The sequence below is a fragment of the Oryctolagus cuniculus genome, chromosome 2 (assembly GCF_964237555.1).
Source record: "Oryctolagus cuniculus chromosome 2, mOryCun1.1, whole genome shotgun sequence".
Lineage (NCBI taxonomy): Eukaryota > Metazoa > Chordata > Mammalia > Lagomorpha > Leporidae > Oryctolagus > Oryctolagus cuniculus.
The window spans coordinates 90,358,279-90,375,469 of record NC_091433.1 but is presented as its reverse complement, the minus strand read 5'-3'; the positions used below and the strand labels follow the sequence as shown (position 1 = coordinate 90,375,469).

Genomic DNA, 17,191 nt, shown 5'->3' with positions numbered 1-17,191 from the left:
AAAAATTAGAATTAGAAACAGAAAAAAAAAACTTTACAAAGCTATAAAGAAAGGAAATACCTTTGTGTAGACTTACAGTGTGCGGTTTAAGCTGTTACTATAAAAGAGATAAAGAGCTAAACAGTTTTAGAAGTTCAGAAAGTAAAAAAAACAAGTTACAGTTAACTTATTAACACAGAGAAACATATTCAGGAAATTGTGTGGGGGTTAAGTGTGCGGCGTTCATGGAGTCTGTGGGAGCAGTGTCCTGGGCCTTCTCTCCCGCTCACTGCTCACTCACCCACCTGCCTAGAGCACAGTTCAGGGTGCAGTCATGGTGAGAGTCTCCTCCAGCTGTAGCATTCCTTATTGTGTGGCATATTTTAACTGCACGCTTCTATGTTCTGTATCTACACGCATGAATATTTACCACTGTGTTGTAGCTGCCCACAGTAATTAGTAGAGTAACACACCACACAGGCTTGAGGCCAAGGAGCAGTAGGTTACGCCCCATAGCCTAGGTGCAGTAGGCTGGGCCTTTAGGGATGAAATTGCCTAACAATGCATTTCTCTAAAAGCAGCCAAATTAACTGATGCATGACAGCATATTATCGATCCCTCTTACACTTGTTGAATATCATGGTTAGTGGTGCATTAAGCCTTTGATTATAGAGTGGACTGAAATTATGTTTTTGCAAGAAAAAGAAAAAAAAAGAAAGGAAGGAAGGAGGGGTGTTTGACAGAGGGAGAGATTATGATTATCTTCTTAGAATTGCACCTATGAAATACATGAAATCCGTTCTCTTTATACTAATAATTTTTTTAAAAAAATTTTACAAAAGCCCTCTAATTTGACTTCTGAATTTATAAAAAAAAAGGACTTATTAATTTATTTTGCCAGGAGCCAAGAACTCCATCCTGGTCTCTATTGCAAGTAGCAGGCCCCCAAGTACTTGAGCCATCTTCTGCTGCCTTGGCAGGAGCATCAGCAGGAAGCTGGATTGGAAGCGAAACAGCTGGGACTCTGGCTACTCATGTGCCACAACACTTTCACCTCAACTTTTGACTTTTTTTTTTTTTTTGACAGGCAGAGTGGACAGTGAGAGAGAGACAGACAGAGAGAAAGCTCTTCCTTTGCCGTTGGTTCACCCTCCAATTGCCGTCGCGCTGTGGCCGGTGCATCGCGCTGATCCGAAGGCAGGAGCCAGGTGCTTCTCCTGGTCTCCCATGGGGTGCAGGGCCCAAGCACCTGGGCCATCCTCCACTGCACTCCCTGGCCACAGCAGAGAGCTGGCCTGGAAGAGGGGCAACCGGGACAGAATCCGGCGCCCCGACCGGGACTAGAACCCGGTGTGCCGGCGCCGCAAGGCGGAGGATTAGCCTAGTGAGCCGCAGCGCCGGCGACTTTTGACTTTTGTATTTATCAGCACTCCACTCATAATATATGGTCCCTTTAGAGAAAAGGATGATAGAGTTACTCAGAATTCCATGGTGTAGATACCTTGTTATGTCAGAGATATGACACAATCAGTTTTCAGTCTTCTTGTGTGCACAAAAATACACAGTGTGATTTTTATAGTTTTTAATTTATTGTATTATCGGTGCTTTTCCATATTGTCAAGTCTTCTCAGAATATCATTTTGTGGGGCTGGTGCTGAGGCACAGTGGATTAACCCCCTGGCCTGAAGCGCTGGCATCCCATATGGGTGCCAGTTCTAGTCCTGGCTGCTCCACTTCTGATCCAGCTCTCTGTTATGACCTGGGATAGCAGTGGAAGATGACCCAAGTCCTTGGGCCCCTGCACCCACGTGGGAGACCTGGAAGAAGCTCCTGGCTCCTGGCTTCGGGTCGGCACAGCTCTGGTCATTGTAGTTATCTGGGGAGTGAAACAGCAGATGGAAGACCTCTCTCTGTCTCTGTATCTACCTCTCTCTGTAACTCTGACTTTCAAATAAATGAAATAAATCTTTGAAAAATATATCATTTTGTACAGTTTCTCTATTTAGCAGTAGGTAACAGTAAAATTTATAAATGAGTAAAAGGGACTACCAAAGTGCAATTTTTTTTCAATTTTATCATTTTCACTATTGATGTGTTGAAAATTTTACTTCTCTGCTCATTCTGGTGTATTTAATATTACAATGTTAATATTTCTGTTATGGTATTGTCTCTCTCCTTTCTTCTTTCCTGCTAAGCAATTTCATATTAACAGTATTAACCCCTAGCCATTAATATGAGGTTACTTTAAAGAAAGTTGTGGAAAAAAATTACAACAAGGTAATGTGCATTTCCCGTGATCTTTTTGAAGTAACCTTGTATGTGTTATCACATTTTACATGTTTTTCTAACACCTCAATTTTGTGTTGTTGGTAATTTTTGTATATTTTGATATTGTTAAATAGTATACCTTTATTATATCTAAAAGCTTGTCATCTAATCTTTGTGGTTTCATTCTTTGTGCCTATGGGTAAGACTCTCACCCCCATCATGGCCTCGGCAAATATGTGGAAGTCCTGTGTGTGTGTGTGTGTATGTGTGTGCACCTTTTGGAAGGGTTGGAGCGGTTTGTTGTGTGGTAAACTCGAGTGATGATTCTTTTCTCCAAAGGAGGCTCCATTTAGAAGTCATTGAAAAATTCAAGACACCAGATTTTTTTTATTCCCTTCATTCCTAGCTCTCCAAACTTTCATTTAATATGTCTTCATTATTTACTATCTTCTGAATTTTCCATTTGCCAATTAGATGGTAGGTGTTGACAAACTACTGATTTTTCTTATTTTTGGAATACACTTCAAAAGCATACTTTTTTCCATATCTTCATTGGTATTATTTCATGTTTTTGATTTCTAAATTTTGCATATCTTCCAAACATTTTCCAAAATATGAATCAAACTTACCTTAAGCTTGATATAGGAGGAATCGTTACTTCTATATGCCTACAAACCATGTTGAAACTTGACATAAAAAAACCTTACACACAACATACAATATAAGTCAAATCCATGAGAGTCTTAGCTATACAAGTTAAAGTCTTAAAAATATGATGGATTGCTTCTCAACAATTGTGAGAATAGGAGAAGAACAGTCTTTCCAATATATGGGGCTGCAGCAATTGGGTGTCCATATGGAAAAAAAATTTGACCTCATACTTGAAGCTTCCACTCACACCATACAGTGGAGTAAGGGTAGTTATTCAATAAATGCTGCTGGCAGTTGGCAAAGTGGATTTATATATGTACAAGAATGAAATTAGAGCCATTAACTCTCACCATATACATTTTTGTAACTGAAAGTGGATCAAAGGTCTAAATTTAAAACCTGAGACTAGGAAGTTGCTGGAAGAAAACATAAGGGAAACACTCCACGACACTGGGACAGAGGATAGCTTCAGGGACAAGACTTCCAAAAGCACAGGCAACAAAAGCAAAACTAAATAAACGGGACTACATCAAACTCACAAGCTTCTGCAAACAAAGGAAATGATCAATAGAGTGAATAGACATCCAACAGAATGGGGAAAATGTTTGCAAATCACTGATATGACAAAGGATTAATATCCCGAATATATCAGCAACTTAAAAAACACAACAACATCAACACCCAATCCATCCAGTTGAGAAATGGGCAAAGGACTTGGACAGGTCTCAAAACAGGAAATACAAGTGGCCAACAGATAAATGAAAAAATGCTCAACATCGCTAACCATTAGGGAAATGCAAATCAAAACCCCACTGAAATATCAACTCACCCCTATCAGACTGGCTAAAATCCAAAACACAAAGAGTAACAAATGCTGGCAAGGACTTGGAGAAAGGGGAACACTTATATGGTGTTGGTGGGAATGTAAATTAGTGCAGCCACTGTGGAAAACAGTGTGGAGATTTCTTAAAAAACTAGAAATAGATTTGCCATATGATCCAGCAATCCCACTACTGAGTATATACACAAAAGACTTGAACACAATGTATCGAAGAGATACCTGCATTACTATGTTTATATCAGCACTGTTCACAACAGCCAAAATTTGGAATCAACTAAGGTGCCTATCATCACATGAATGGATAAAGAAAATCTGGTATATATATACAATGGAATATTATTCAGCTATAAAAACAAATGAAATTCTAACATTTGTAGCAAAATGGATGCAACTGGAGGACATTATGTTGAGTCAAATATGCTAGACCCAGATATACAAATATCTCATTTTGGGAGCTAAAATTTTAAAAACAAACCAAAAAAAACTAAGAAAAAAGAAATATCTATGTACATCAATATTGCAAAAATTATAGTTTTGTAAAACTGTTTTATATCTTTGTCAAATCAATGGTTATGATTGTTATATTACTATAATTTTAATGATCCATGATTACTTTAAAATTTACTGTATATGGGTGAATTGTTAATTTTCCTGTTGAATTATTGTTTGTATTCACGTGTACATCCCCACTAAACTAAGGTATTTTGCCTTTTAGTTGTTAAACTTCTTATTCTATGAAATACTAAGCCTTTCACTGTAATGTAAATTTAAAATGTTATCTCAAAAACTAAAAAGAAAGAGAGAAGGAAGGAGGGTGGAAAGAGAGAGAGGGGGAGGGAGTAAGGGAATGCCATTATGTTCTTAGAATTGTACCTACAAAGCACATTGAATCTGTTAAAAATTATTAAAAATTAAAATTAAAACTAAATAAATCAATAATGGGAAAAGTGTTTCCATTATTAAAAGGCCTGCTCTCTAGGGCTCATCATGGACTATAATAAAATGATGTGTATCACACACACAAAAAAAAACAACAGTGGATAGTTGTTCTAAATTTTCTAAAGTGGTTTTGAACAAATGTTCTATTTGTCAAGCTCATAATTCCGGCAAGACAATAAATATGGCAGGTAATAACTTTCCCACCCTTGCTAGATCACTCGAGAACTTAAAGATGGATGTCAATGAATTGCCACCTTTGCTGTTTGGTTTTGGTTCTGTAGAGGCTTTTCCATGCAGGATGGTTGATGGCTTAACTGTAACTTAAAGGTAATTAGAAAATGTATTTCCCACGTGGGGCATTGCTGAGAATATATATTTCTTGAAGTTCAAGTTCACATGATAAGTTACAAAACCGTTAAATGAGTTATTGCTAACAAAATAGTAGGAGCCAGAGCTATCCTAACTGGGTGGATCATCTTGGTCAAGGGTGTTAACCTCAGCTGTTGATGGCAATCACAATACCTCCAATGGAAAACACAGGTTGAAACCGCAGCAGTGTGGTTTCTAAAGGGTCTATGCTACGAAAAGGAGAACCACTTAGAATCTGTGCTTCTCACAGACTCAACCCTGGAAAGCTTTTACGTGTTAGGCAAAAGTACATTTTCACAATATAATGAGGCCTTGGTGACCCAACTGCCTATAGCCAGATTTTCTAGTACCTAAGAACTCAGAGAAGGGTCTTCTGGAAATGACACTGGGAAACACTGGCTCCGAACTCCAATGGAAAACAACATACCAAGTTGTTTGTTGCAAAACTTCACAGCCTCAGGTCTTAGATCAACATCTCATGGCCCCTCCCCACTCTTGGGTCCAGCTATCACTGGAGAGCTCAAAGTTTAACTGTGACTAGGAAAGTTTCTCTTCAAGGCAAATGATATCCTGGAGACGTGTTGATTTTCTGAAAATCATTGGACAAGCCCTCTCTCTTCTGCCACCATGCAACCTCATCCTCTCTCTTCCTTTCATTGTGTTTCTTTATTATTTGATCATGGCAAAAAAAAATGCAATAAGTAAGACTTTGCACTTTATCACTTTCACTTGGAAATAACAATGCCAAATATGTCACGAGGAATTCTCTAATTAACCTTGTAACCGGTTTCCCCGATATGCAAAGTCCATTATCTGGTCCTTGATGTAAGCTTTGCTTATTTCAAATTCCATGTATTCAGGTTATTTGCTTAAATCTAATGGTAGCTGAAACCTATCTGAAGGTTTTAAATTTATGCCAAAAAAATGCACAAGAAAACCAAAAGAAAGATTCTTCAGCAATTTGCATATGAATGTATAACTCTGATCCCTTCATTTTCTTTTTTTTTAACTTTTATTTAGTAGATATAAATTTCCAAAGTACAGTTTATGGATTACAATGGCTCCCCCCCCCATAACTTCCCTCCCACTCACACTCCTCCCATCTCCCGCTCCCTCTCCCATTCCATTCACATCAAGATTCATTTCAAATTATCTTTATATACAGAAGATCGATTTAGTACATATTAAGTAAAGATTTCATCAGTTTGCACCCACACAGAACATAAAGTGTAAAATACTGTTTCAGTACTAATTATAACATTAATTCACATTGGACAACACATTAAGGACAGATCCCACATGAGGAGTAAGTACACAGTGACTCCTGTTGACTTAACAATTTGACACTCTTGTTTATGGTGTCAGTAATCTCCCTAGGCTCTTGTCATGAGTTGCCAAGGCTATGGAAGCCTTTTGGGTTCGCCAACTTGGCTTTTATTCCGACAGGGTCATAGCCAAAGTGGAAGTTCTCTCCTCCCTTCAGAGAAAGGCACCTCCTTCTTTGATGGCCCCGTTCTTTCCACTGGGATCTCACTTGCAGAGATCTTTCTTTCGTTGTTTTTTTTTTTTTTTTTTTTTTTTTTTTTTTTTTTTTTTTTTTTTGCCAGAGTGTCTTGGCTTTCCATGCCTGAAATACTCTCATGGGCTTTTCAGCCAGATCCGAATGCCTTAAGGGCTGATTCTGAGGTCAGAGTGCTGTTTAGGACATCTATCACTCTATGAGTTTGCTGTGTATCCCGCTTCCCATGTTGTGATCCCTTCATTTTCAATAGCCTCCCACTGTGCACTATTTCAATAATGGATCCCAAGACAAATCTGAGATTCCATGCTGGTGATTCCTAACAAGGCAACCCAGAGGGAAATGCCAAATATGCCCCTCCCCTATCTTTATTGATCTGTGGATAAACAGATATAAAGAACAGCCATATATATTGGTAATTCCATGTTTCAATAAATGTAATACAAGGAACCAATTTGGAGCAAGGATTCTAGTTATACCACTGCCAATCCATAAACAATTGGCAAGTGAAGTTGAGACTGTACCTAATAAAATGAACTATGAAGCAAAGGTGAATTTTCCATCAGGTGTAAATGCTTATGAATGGATGGGGCTGGTGTTGTGGTATAGAAGGTTAAGCCACCACATGTGACACTGGCTTCCCATCTGGGCATCAGTTTAAGTCCTGGCTGCCTCACTTCAGATCTAGTTCCCTACTAATGTTCCTGGGAAAGCAGTATTAGAGGATGGCCCAAGGGCTTGGGCCCTTTCACCAATGTGGGGGGCTCAGATGAAGCTCCTGGCTCAGGCCATTGTGACCATTTAGGGAGTGAACCAGTAGATGGAAGACCTCTCTTTCTTAATCCCCCTCTCTGTAACTCTTTCAAATAAATAAAATAAATCTTTAAAACTAAAAATAAAGTCAAATGGAATCTTTATGAATGGGTATCCTTTTGTAGAAGGATTTTCCTTTTAATTAGCATAAATATAAATGAGGTTATAATTAGAGATGTTTCTCTAACATTTACTACAATGACTCTACTGAGTAAGCCATGGGTATTTGCCAAAGTTTTTTTATGTTCACCTGCTAAAGTTGTTTTAGATGACATGTTTGCCTTAGACCACCCATGGATGAACCGAGGGCGCTGTATGTGACAGCCAACATCTTTTGTAAATACATCCAATGTGGGAGGAACTGAGTTGCCAGAAATCAACAAATACACTTTCTCACAAGCATAAGCAGTTTCCTCTTCTAGTTCATTTTTGATGTAATTGATTTTGATAGGTTCAATATATGGGACTCCAATTAAGGAGTATACACCATTGATGGGTCATAACAGGGTCCCTTGTGTAATGTAGCTCTCAAGATTCTAACATACTTATATGTAACTACCCATTACACTCGAATGGTCTCACTGGGATTTCAATAATGAAAACACGAAGGGAACAAAAAGAACACTCAAGTAACCTATGTCATGAATTGTGGACTCCCTTTTGAAGCGAACATGTTCATTGTGAAGGTGACAGAGAGTGGCATAAAATTCAACTAAATTTGTTCCAAGTTGCCCGTGTACTTTGTGCCTGGGCAAGTATCGAACTGCAACCTTACCTAACATGCAAACAAACTGCCCCGTGGTTGAAGAGGATACTCTCAGGACAAGCAGCCCAAGTCTCAGCCGATCACAGCAGCTGACCACTGCTCACACCCTGTCTTCCCAAGGCAATGGCTTTATCGCACCAGGACCAGATAAGGAAAGCTGTGGGCTGATTGTAATCAATCAGGCTTTCTCTGTACACCACCTATTTTCCTGTCTATAAATACTGCTGCTTGGTTGCTGGGTGGAGCTCCCTGGGCTGCTCCTGGCTCAGAGTGATGACTGGCTCAGAGTGAGTCGCTGTTGGCTCAGATAAATTTTACTAGCTTGAACTTGTTTGGCATCTTTGTTCTAGTAAATGAAAGCTATCTTTAAAAAAGATACAAATCGAAAGGATAAAGACAGAAAAGGAAGACCTTTCTCTCTGTCTCTGTCTCTCTCCGTCCACTCTGCCTATCAAAAAAAAAAAAAAAAAAAAAGACAGGAACTATCCGATGGAGAAATTTACTGGATTTGAAATGTAGCAAAGGGGTCCCCACCACTGGGCAGAGAGAATACTGAAAAAAATAAAATGAAAATTTTAAAAAATCCCATCTTTCATTAAAGAGAAAAGAAAATTTTCACCAGTGAGAGTACACACTATAAAACTGAAATTAGGTGTGGGCATCAGGCATAGTGGGTTAACCTATCATGGAAACTCCCTGCTCATCTCTGACAGTTGCTGCCATTTGGGGAGTGAACCAGTGCATGGAAAATACTCTCTTTCTCTCTCTCCCCACCTCGCCCCTCCCTCTTTCGTTGCAACTCTGAATTTCAAAATAAATAAATAAATCTTTAAGAAGCCTAAAATTATTAATAGAGGTTTATATTGAAGTAAGTTAATTTAAAAAAAAATCCTTTGCATCAGGTGCATCCACTTTGCTGCAGAAGACAGAGTTCCATTGCTTCTAAACTCTTTAGAAAACACAAAGAGCTCATAAACTGGAAACATTAGCAATTCTAAATCCCCATGCAGAGTGGATTATTAGACAGAAAAGTGAATCAACACTTGCATAAAATAATATGAATACTTTTAGAAATGAAGAGAAGAAAAAGTTGTCTCAGAAAACGATGTTCTAGTATTAAAATGTACAACGAAACCCTAAGAAATCTCATTATAAATGTATGAAAATGCATACTATTACTAGTAATAATAATAACAAAAAATGGATAGTGTCTACTTCTAGAACGGGCAATAAGATACAGGACAAGGAGTACTTTGGACTTGCATGTGTTAATTGTTTGGTCATGCTGTATTGCTCATGATAATGAGCAAACGAGTGTAGTTAAACCAATTCTGTAAACCAAATAAAAATAAAAGAAGTTACCACAGATGTAAAGTTCCAAAATCAGATGAGGAGATGAGTAACGAGACACATCTACTAACTCAGTGAGCCTGCACAGCCACATCTGGGAGATGATGTAGGTGACGATGATATCACTGAGGCTATTTATGTTTGCAGTCTGCTTCTATAATCCGTGCCACATACACCCAGGAGGCACACCCTTCAAATGCTTCAAACTGAGGACGAGTCAGTTTTCACACGCCCCCTATATTTGAGAAAATATACACATTTTAAAGACTGTCTTTCCCTTTCAGCTTGCATGGATCTCCCTAAGACTCCAGGAGAAAAACAGACACATCTTAGGATACCCTGATAAAGTTTATGACTCACCTCAGGTTTGCCACAGTCACACTGCTCTCTTCCTTCCAAAATTCCATTGCCACAAGTTCCGGTTTTTCCTTGGAAAACCACTGATGAGACTTTGGTATCCAGAAGACATTCAAATTCAGGCTGTGACACTGCTTGTTTCAGTTCAGCCATGCTGCAGCTGCTGAAGAACTTCACACCGCTGGATAGTCTGAAATTAAGTCAGATACTTCAGATAAATGGAGCAAAAACCCGTACTGCAGTAACACTCTCCCATAAAGCACTGAATTCTGAACTACTTCACTGCAAGACAGCCAGGAAAAATGGGAGGGCGCTTTTAATTCCATAGGTCGCAAACAAATGCCATATGTTCATTTATACTGTAATTTGTTATAAGAAGCATCTGGAAAGTAAAGAGGTTAAAATAAGCTCTATTTGAATATATCCTATTATTGACATCATCATTATTATATGAAGCCTGAATGATTATTACAAAAATGGAACATACTGATAAATTTAACTAGAAATGTATAAAGTATAAAAGATGGATAATTGTGTTAATGAATAATTGAGATCACTGGTTCTTGAATCACAAAATAAATAAAATATTCCAGCAGCCAGGAGCAAAATACACAAGCTCTAGAATGAACGACTGTAATTTTTGACATTTTGTTCTTCTATACTACTAAGTACACTGTTTAATGAATTTTGTTTAATTTTGAAATAACTTAAACTCAGAGTAAATTTAGTCTAAAAATTCTTTCCTGAAAGGTTGAGATGCCATCACACATATATGACAACCAAATACTTCAGCATATACTTCTGACATACAAATGGATTCTCTTTCAACATCAGGAAATAATCATCCATTTCTAGTATCTAATCCTCAGATGTCACTCAAATTTACCCAAATACCACAATATTACCACTGTATAACAATCAGATCCGTTGAGAATAAGCCCATGCATTTAGTTCTTATGACTCCTTAGTTTAATCGCCTAAGTGCTTTGTTTCAGCTCCCAGGAGTATGCAAGTTTTTATAACTCCTGGACAATCGTTCATAGAATGTCCCCTCAATTTGTATTTGTGAAATATGTCCTTATTAGTAGATTGAGGTTAGGAACCTTGGCAACAACATTTGCTTCATTACAATCTAAAAAGTGGCATGCAATTTTAATTTGTTGCAGGACAGATGAAAGTCGCTTTGATCTATTGATTTTATTATTTGTAAAAGTAACTGTAATCAGTGTATGTCCACTAGTCTTTGTTCTTTTTTTTTAATTTTTTTATTTTTTGACAGGCAGAGTGGATAGTGGGAGAGAGAGACAGAGAGAAAGGTCTTCCTTTGCCGTTGGTTCACCCTCCAATGGCCGCCGCGGCCAGCACGCTGCAGCCAGCGCATCGCGCTGATCCCATGGCAGGAACCAGGTGCTTCTCCTGGTCTCCCATGGGGTGCAGGGCCCAAGCACTTGGGCCATCCTCCACTGCCTTCCCTGGCCACAGCAGAGAGCTGGCCTGGAAGAGGGGCAACCGGGACAGAATCCGGCGCCCCCACCGGGACTAGAACCCGGTGTGCCGGCGCCGCAAGGCGGAGGATTAGCCTAGTGAGCCGCAGTGCTGGCCAGTCTTTGTTCTTAAATTATTGTTCATTGCCAGTTTGTGTTTGCAGAGGAGTGCTCTGATTTAATATAAACATGATTCCTAATTACATTATCAGCAGTGGATTGTAAAACATCATCACCACTATCATTTTTAAGTCATATTTATTTTCATCTACTTGAAAGGCAGGCGGGAGAGAGAGAATATATGAGAGAGAGAGAAAGAATATCTTCCATCCACTGGTTCCCTCTCCAAATACCTGCAATATCCGTTACCAGGCAAGGCAGACCCCAGAAGACTGGATCTCTGTCTGGGTCTCACATGTGAGAGGCAGGCACTCGAGTCATTGCCAGCTGCCTCATAGTGTATGCATTAGCAGGATGTTGGATTGGAAGTAGATATCTGGAACTCGAATCAGCCCTCTGATAGAGCATGCACATATTGCCAAGAAGCAGCTTAACTTGCTGTACCATAACACACAACCTACTGTTACGATTTTTAGAATTAAATTGGCCCAGATTTGGTTCCAAATGAAGTTCGGCAGCCTTTTGACAGACCTCCATCAATCTTTGACTCCCTCCTTATTTTCTCACACAAAATATTCCAGGGTCATTTGCATTTTCTCTGCCTTAGCCCTGAAATCAATCAGGTTTCCAAGATGACCCTGTTCCCGTTGATGGACAGCAACAGTTAAAAGTCAGGATCAGGATAACACATGGTTCATTGTTTTTAGATTGTTTAGGACACGAATTACTGCTTTACCAGTGTACAAAGGTATGTTTACAGTTCATTTGCTCTCACTTGCACTTTGCAAAATCCCCACCAATTTTATCCCTTCTAATGCCATGGACTTACTGATATTTCCTTTCAGTGAGGAACGCAAGTTAGTCAACGATTTCTGCGTTCTCAATTTTTTAAGGTTTTTGAGGTCTTAATGCTTTTTGTTTTTCTTTTCTATTTCCCACCAAAGAACTCCTTACTTCATGCAGCTCTTATTTGCTTAGTGTATGGACCACAGCTGCTGGTGTTAAGGATTTGTTACAGTTTGAGAAAATTGAAGTATGTGCTTTTCTTTCCATTTTTATTCCTTTGCTGTTGTTGTTTGCTTTTCTAGATTTCTCTATATTTTGCTAACGAGTTCCTGGAGAGCAAAGTAGCACACTGATGCATTTGCCAAATGACTTCACTGTCTCCCTGTTCTTAAAACTTATTCCACCCTAGGTAATACTCAACTGTGTTTTGGTTCTTGTTCTACAGTTTTCTTTTTTTTCTGCTCTCAACTGATGTTGCTGCTTTGCCTTCAACTACTCAGCCTATAAATGGGAAAAGTATTAAACATTTTATCGAAGGCAACTATTCTCATCTTACAGCTTTTTTTTTTTTTCAAAATTGTGTGTTCATTCCCTTCCATATCCTGCTGGCTTTTGCATTTTATATCTCTTGCCCTCTAAGAATTGAGCCTACATAATCAGCTTTCCTCTTCACAGTTCTAACTCAGTTGCCTACAGTCAACCTGTACAAATTGTATTCAAGTTCTCCCCACAACTTTCCTCTTTCGTAAAATATTGACCTTTTCCAATACTTGTTACTAAGTTTTGATACTCCAAAACTCATTAAAAAAAAACTCCTGACTTCTTTATTTCTCAATCTTAACCAGATATTACAGATTAGTATAAAAATCACCATCTCTCAAATAGTACATAACAGTTCTAATTCAAATTGCATTAATTTACAAGGTAAAATGTTAGTACCCATACCTCATAGGTTGATTCAAATGGGTTGTGTTACAATTAGCATAAGATCCAGACCCTGCAGCATACAAACAAGAGCAGACTCCTCACTGTATTTCATATATAACCTCCTGGACTTCTTCCCCTGACTCAAGTTATTTTAACTTTGCAGTATTTCACTTTATTTCCCTAAGCCTAAAGACTGTTCTTTTCATTCCTTACAATTGCTATTTTTTTAACCCCCTCACTCTCGGATCTCCATATTCCAGGTCTGTTGAGTTCTCAAATTTAATAATATTCCAGTATCTCTTCAGCAGTTATCCTGACAAGTTTTTCAATGTCTCCAGCAAGCTCCTAACACTTCTCATTAACATCCTCTTTCTCAGGGTTGGCTTGCGGCACAGCAGATTAAAGACCCAGTCTGCAGCACCAGTGTTGCATATGGGCACCGGTTCAAGTCTGGCTGCTCCACTTCCAATCCAACTCCCTATTAATGCACCTGGGAAAGCAGCAGAGGATGGCCCAAGTCCTTGGGCCCCTGTACCCATGTGGGAGACATAAAAGAAGCTCCTGGCTCTTGGCTTCGGATTGGCTCAGCTCCAGCCATTGAAACCATTTTGGGAGTGAACCAGCAGGTGGAAGACCTCTCTCTCTGTCTCTACCTCTCTCTGTAACTCGTTCAAATAAATAAAACAAAACTTAAAATCTTCTTTTTCTCTTTGGGACTGGCTTAATTCACTCAGCATAATGTTTTCCAAATTCCTCCATCTTGTGGCAATTGACCGGATTTCATTGTTTTTGACTGCTGTATAGGATTCTATAGAGTACATGTCCCAGAATTTCTTTATCCAGTCTATTGTTGATGGGCATTTGGGTTGATTCCAGGTCTTAGCTATTGTGAATTGAGCTATAATAAACATTAATGTGCAGACAGCTTTTTTCGTTTGCCAATTTAATTTCCTTTGGGTAAATTCCAAGGAATGGGATGGCTGGGTTGTATGGTAGGGTTATATTCAGGTGTCTGAGGAATCTCCAGACTGACTTCCATAGTGGCTTGACCAGTTTGCATTCCCACCAACAGTGGGTTAGTGTCCCTTTTTCCCCACATCCTCGCCAGCATCTATTGTTGGTAGATTTGTGTATGTGAGCCATTCTAACCGGGGTGAGATGAAACCTCATTGTGGTTTTGATTTGCATTTCCCTGATTGCTAGTGATCTTGAACATTTTTTCATGTGTCTGTTGGCCATTTGGATTTCCTCTTTTGAAAAATGTCTATTGAGGTCCTTGGCCCATCTCTTAACTGGGTTATTTTGATGTTGTGGAGTTTCTTGATCTCTTTGTAGATTCTGGTTATTAACCCTTTATCTGTTGCATAGTTTGCAAATATTTTTTCCCATTCTGTCGGTTGCCTCTTCACTTTCCTGACTGTTTCTTTTGAAGTACAGAAACTTCTCAATTTGATGCAATCTCAAATGTTAATTTTGGCTTTGACTGCCTGTGCTTCTGGGGTGTTTTCCAAGAAGACTTTGCCAGTACCTATATCTTGCAGGGTTTCTCCAATGCTCTGTAATAATTTGATAGTGTCGGGTCATTGATTTAAGTCTTTAATCCATGTTGAGTGGATTTTTGTGTAAGGTGAAAGGTAGGGGTCTTGCTTCATGCTTCTGTATGTGGAAATCCAATTTTCCCAGCACCATTTATTGAATAGACTGTCCTTGCTCCAGGAATTGGTTTTGGATTCTTGATCAAATATAAGTTGGCTGTAGATGCTTGGATTGATTTCTGGTGTTTCAATTCTGTTCCATTGGTCTATCCATCTGTTTCTGTACCAGTACCATGCTGTTTTGATAACAACTGCCCTGTAGTATGTCCTGAAGTCTGGTATTGTGATGCATTCAGCTTTGTTTTTGTTGTACAAGATTGCTTTAGCTATTCAAGGTCTCCTGTGTCTCCATATGAATTTCAGCATCATTTTTTCCAGATCTGAGAAGAAGGTCTTTGGTATCTTGATTGGTATCGCATGTAATCTATAAATTGCTTTTGGGAGAATGTACATTTTGATGATATTGATTCTTCCAATCCATGAGCATGGAAGATTTTTTCATTTTTTGGTGTCTTCTTCTATTTCTTTCTTTAAGATTTTGTAATTCTCATTGTAGAGATTGTTAATGTCCTTGGTTAAGTTTATTCCAAGGTGTTTGATTGTTTTTGTAGCTATTGTGAATGGGATTGATCTTAGAAGTTCTTCCTCAGCCGTGGCATTGCCTGTGTATACAAAGGCTGTTGATTTTTGTGCATTGACTTTATATCCTGCTACTTTGCCAAACTCTTCTGTGAGTTCCAATAGTCTCTTACTAGAGTTCTTTGGATCCCCTAAATAAAGAATAGTATCATCTGCAAAGAGGGATAGTTTGAGTTCTTCCTTCCCAATTTGTATCCCTTTCATTTCTTTTTCTTGCCTAATGTCTCTGGCTAAAACTTCCAGAACTATATTGAATAGCAGTGGTGAGAGTGGGCATCCCTGTCTGGTACCAGATCTCAGTGGAAGTGCTTCCAACTTTTCCCCATTCAATAGGATGTTGGCCGTGGGTTTTTCATAAATTGCTTTGATTGTATTGAGGAATGTTCCTTCTATATCTAGTTTGAATATTGAACTATCTAGCACAATTTCTACAATGTCCTAAATTCATTTTCTATGTTTAAATAAGCACTTATGATATTAATAAAGATACCCATATTCAAGTAATACTGTAAGAGATTATACATCAAGGAATAGTTAGAAGCATTTCCAAAGGGAAAACATAATATAGATACACATGTATTAAATTATACAAATCATAAATGCATACATTATATATGTGTATAAATCTTTACATCTTTATATATTAATATTACATAGAACAACATATTATATAACATATAATGTATAATAGTACTTATGCAAATAGCATTGTATTAAGATATATAAAACACTTACATTGCTTCAGGATTCATGATGCATGTAGTTCCTGGACAGTAACAATGGTAGATGTTATCATATGATAATCCCAGATTAATTCCAATGAACTGTACCATAACAATTGAAAATGCCTCAAAAGTTATCATCTTCGCATACTAAACAGAGAAAAACACAAAATTACATCCTACATCATTTCTGCCCTGTTTTGAACTAATCAATTTCAGGACATACAGCCTAGATACAATTGCAAATTTAAGAAACTGCTCTATGGGGCTGGTGCTGTGGAGCAGTGGGCTAAGCCTCCATCAGCAGCACCGCCATCCCATGTGGGCTCTGGTTCTTGTCTTGGCTGCTCCTCTTCCATTCCAGCTCTCTGCTGTGGCCTGAGAAAGCAGTAGAAGATGGCCCAAGTGCTTGGGCCCCTGCACCCAAATGGCAGACCTGGAAGAAGCTCCTGGCTCATGGCTTTGAATAGGCACAGCTCCGGCCACTGTGGCCATTTGGGGAATCAACCAGTGGATGGAAGATCTTTCTATCTGTCTCTTCTTCTCTCTCTCTGTAACTCTACTTGTCTAATAAATAAACAAATATTTAAAGAAAAAAAGAAATTGTTATATCAAAGCTAGTTGCTTTCTTAAAGGTCTAGAGGACAGAACAAACAACTATATTTTATTATTCTTTTTGAGCAACACTATTTTTTATCCAAATGTCATTGACCTATTATAAAAGATTAATGACATCATTTTATGATGATTGAACTTAAATCTAACAGGTACCATCAATCATTTTTATATTTACCAGCCTTATGTAACTAAATATATTGTTTCTAAAGAGCTCACACTGGAATGGACATGCAGGTTCTGAAGTGGTTAACTGGAAATCAGTTATGAAGTGTATATACAACATGTTAACATTGTTAAATCTAAAACAATTATAAATATTGAAAATGAAAACATTGAGGAGTCAATTTTTCTCAAAGAAAAGCAATATATACTACATGGCAAAGTCTTTCTCTACATATTTACAAATCAATGATCTTCTTGCTATCTCCATGTATTGCTGATTCCCAAA

General features: G+C 38.3%; 1 protein-coding gene across 4 annotated transcripts in view; it reads right to left on the bottom strand.

Moving 5' to 3' along the window:
- Positions 1-17,191, bottom strand: part of LOC100358729 (A disintegrin and metallopeptidase domain 3) — an 87,074-nt gene that overhangs the window by 32,036 nt on the left and 37,847 nt on the right. For all 4 annotated transcript variants that reach the window (XM_051832383.2, XM_017350394.3, XM_008273936.4 and 1 more), the window contains 2 exons: positions 16,139-16,275; positions 9,856-10,042 (listed from right to left, as the gene is read on the bottom strand). In XM_051832383.2, the coding sequence (XP_051688343.2) occupies positions 9,856-10,042; positions 16,139-16,275 (324 nt within the window). The remainder of the gene's footprint in view (positions 1-9,855; positions 10,043-16,138; positions 16,276-17,191) is intronic.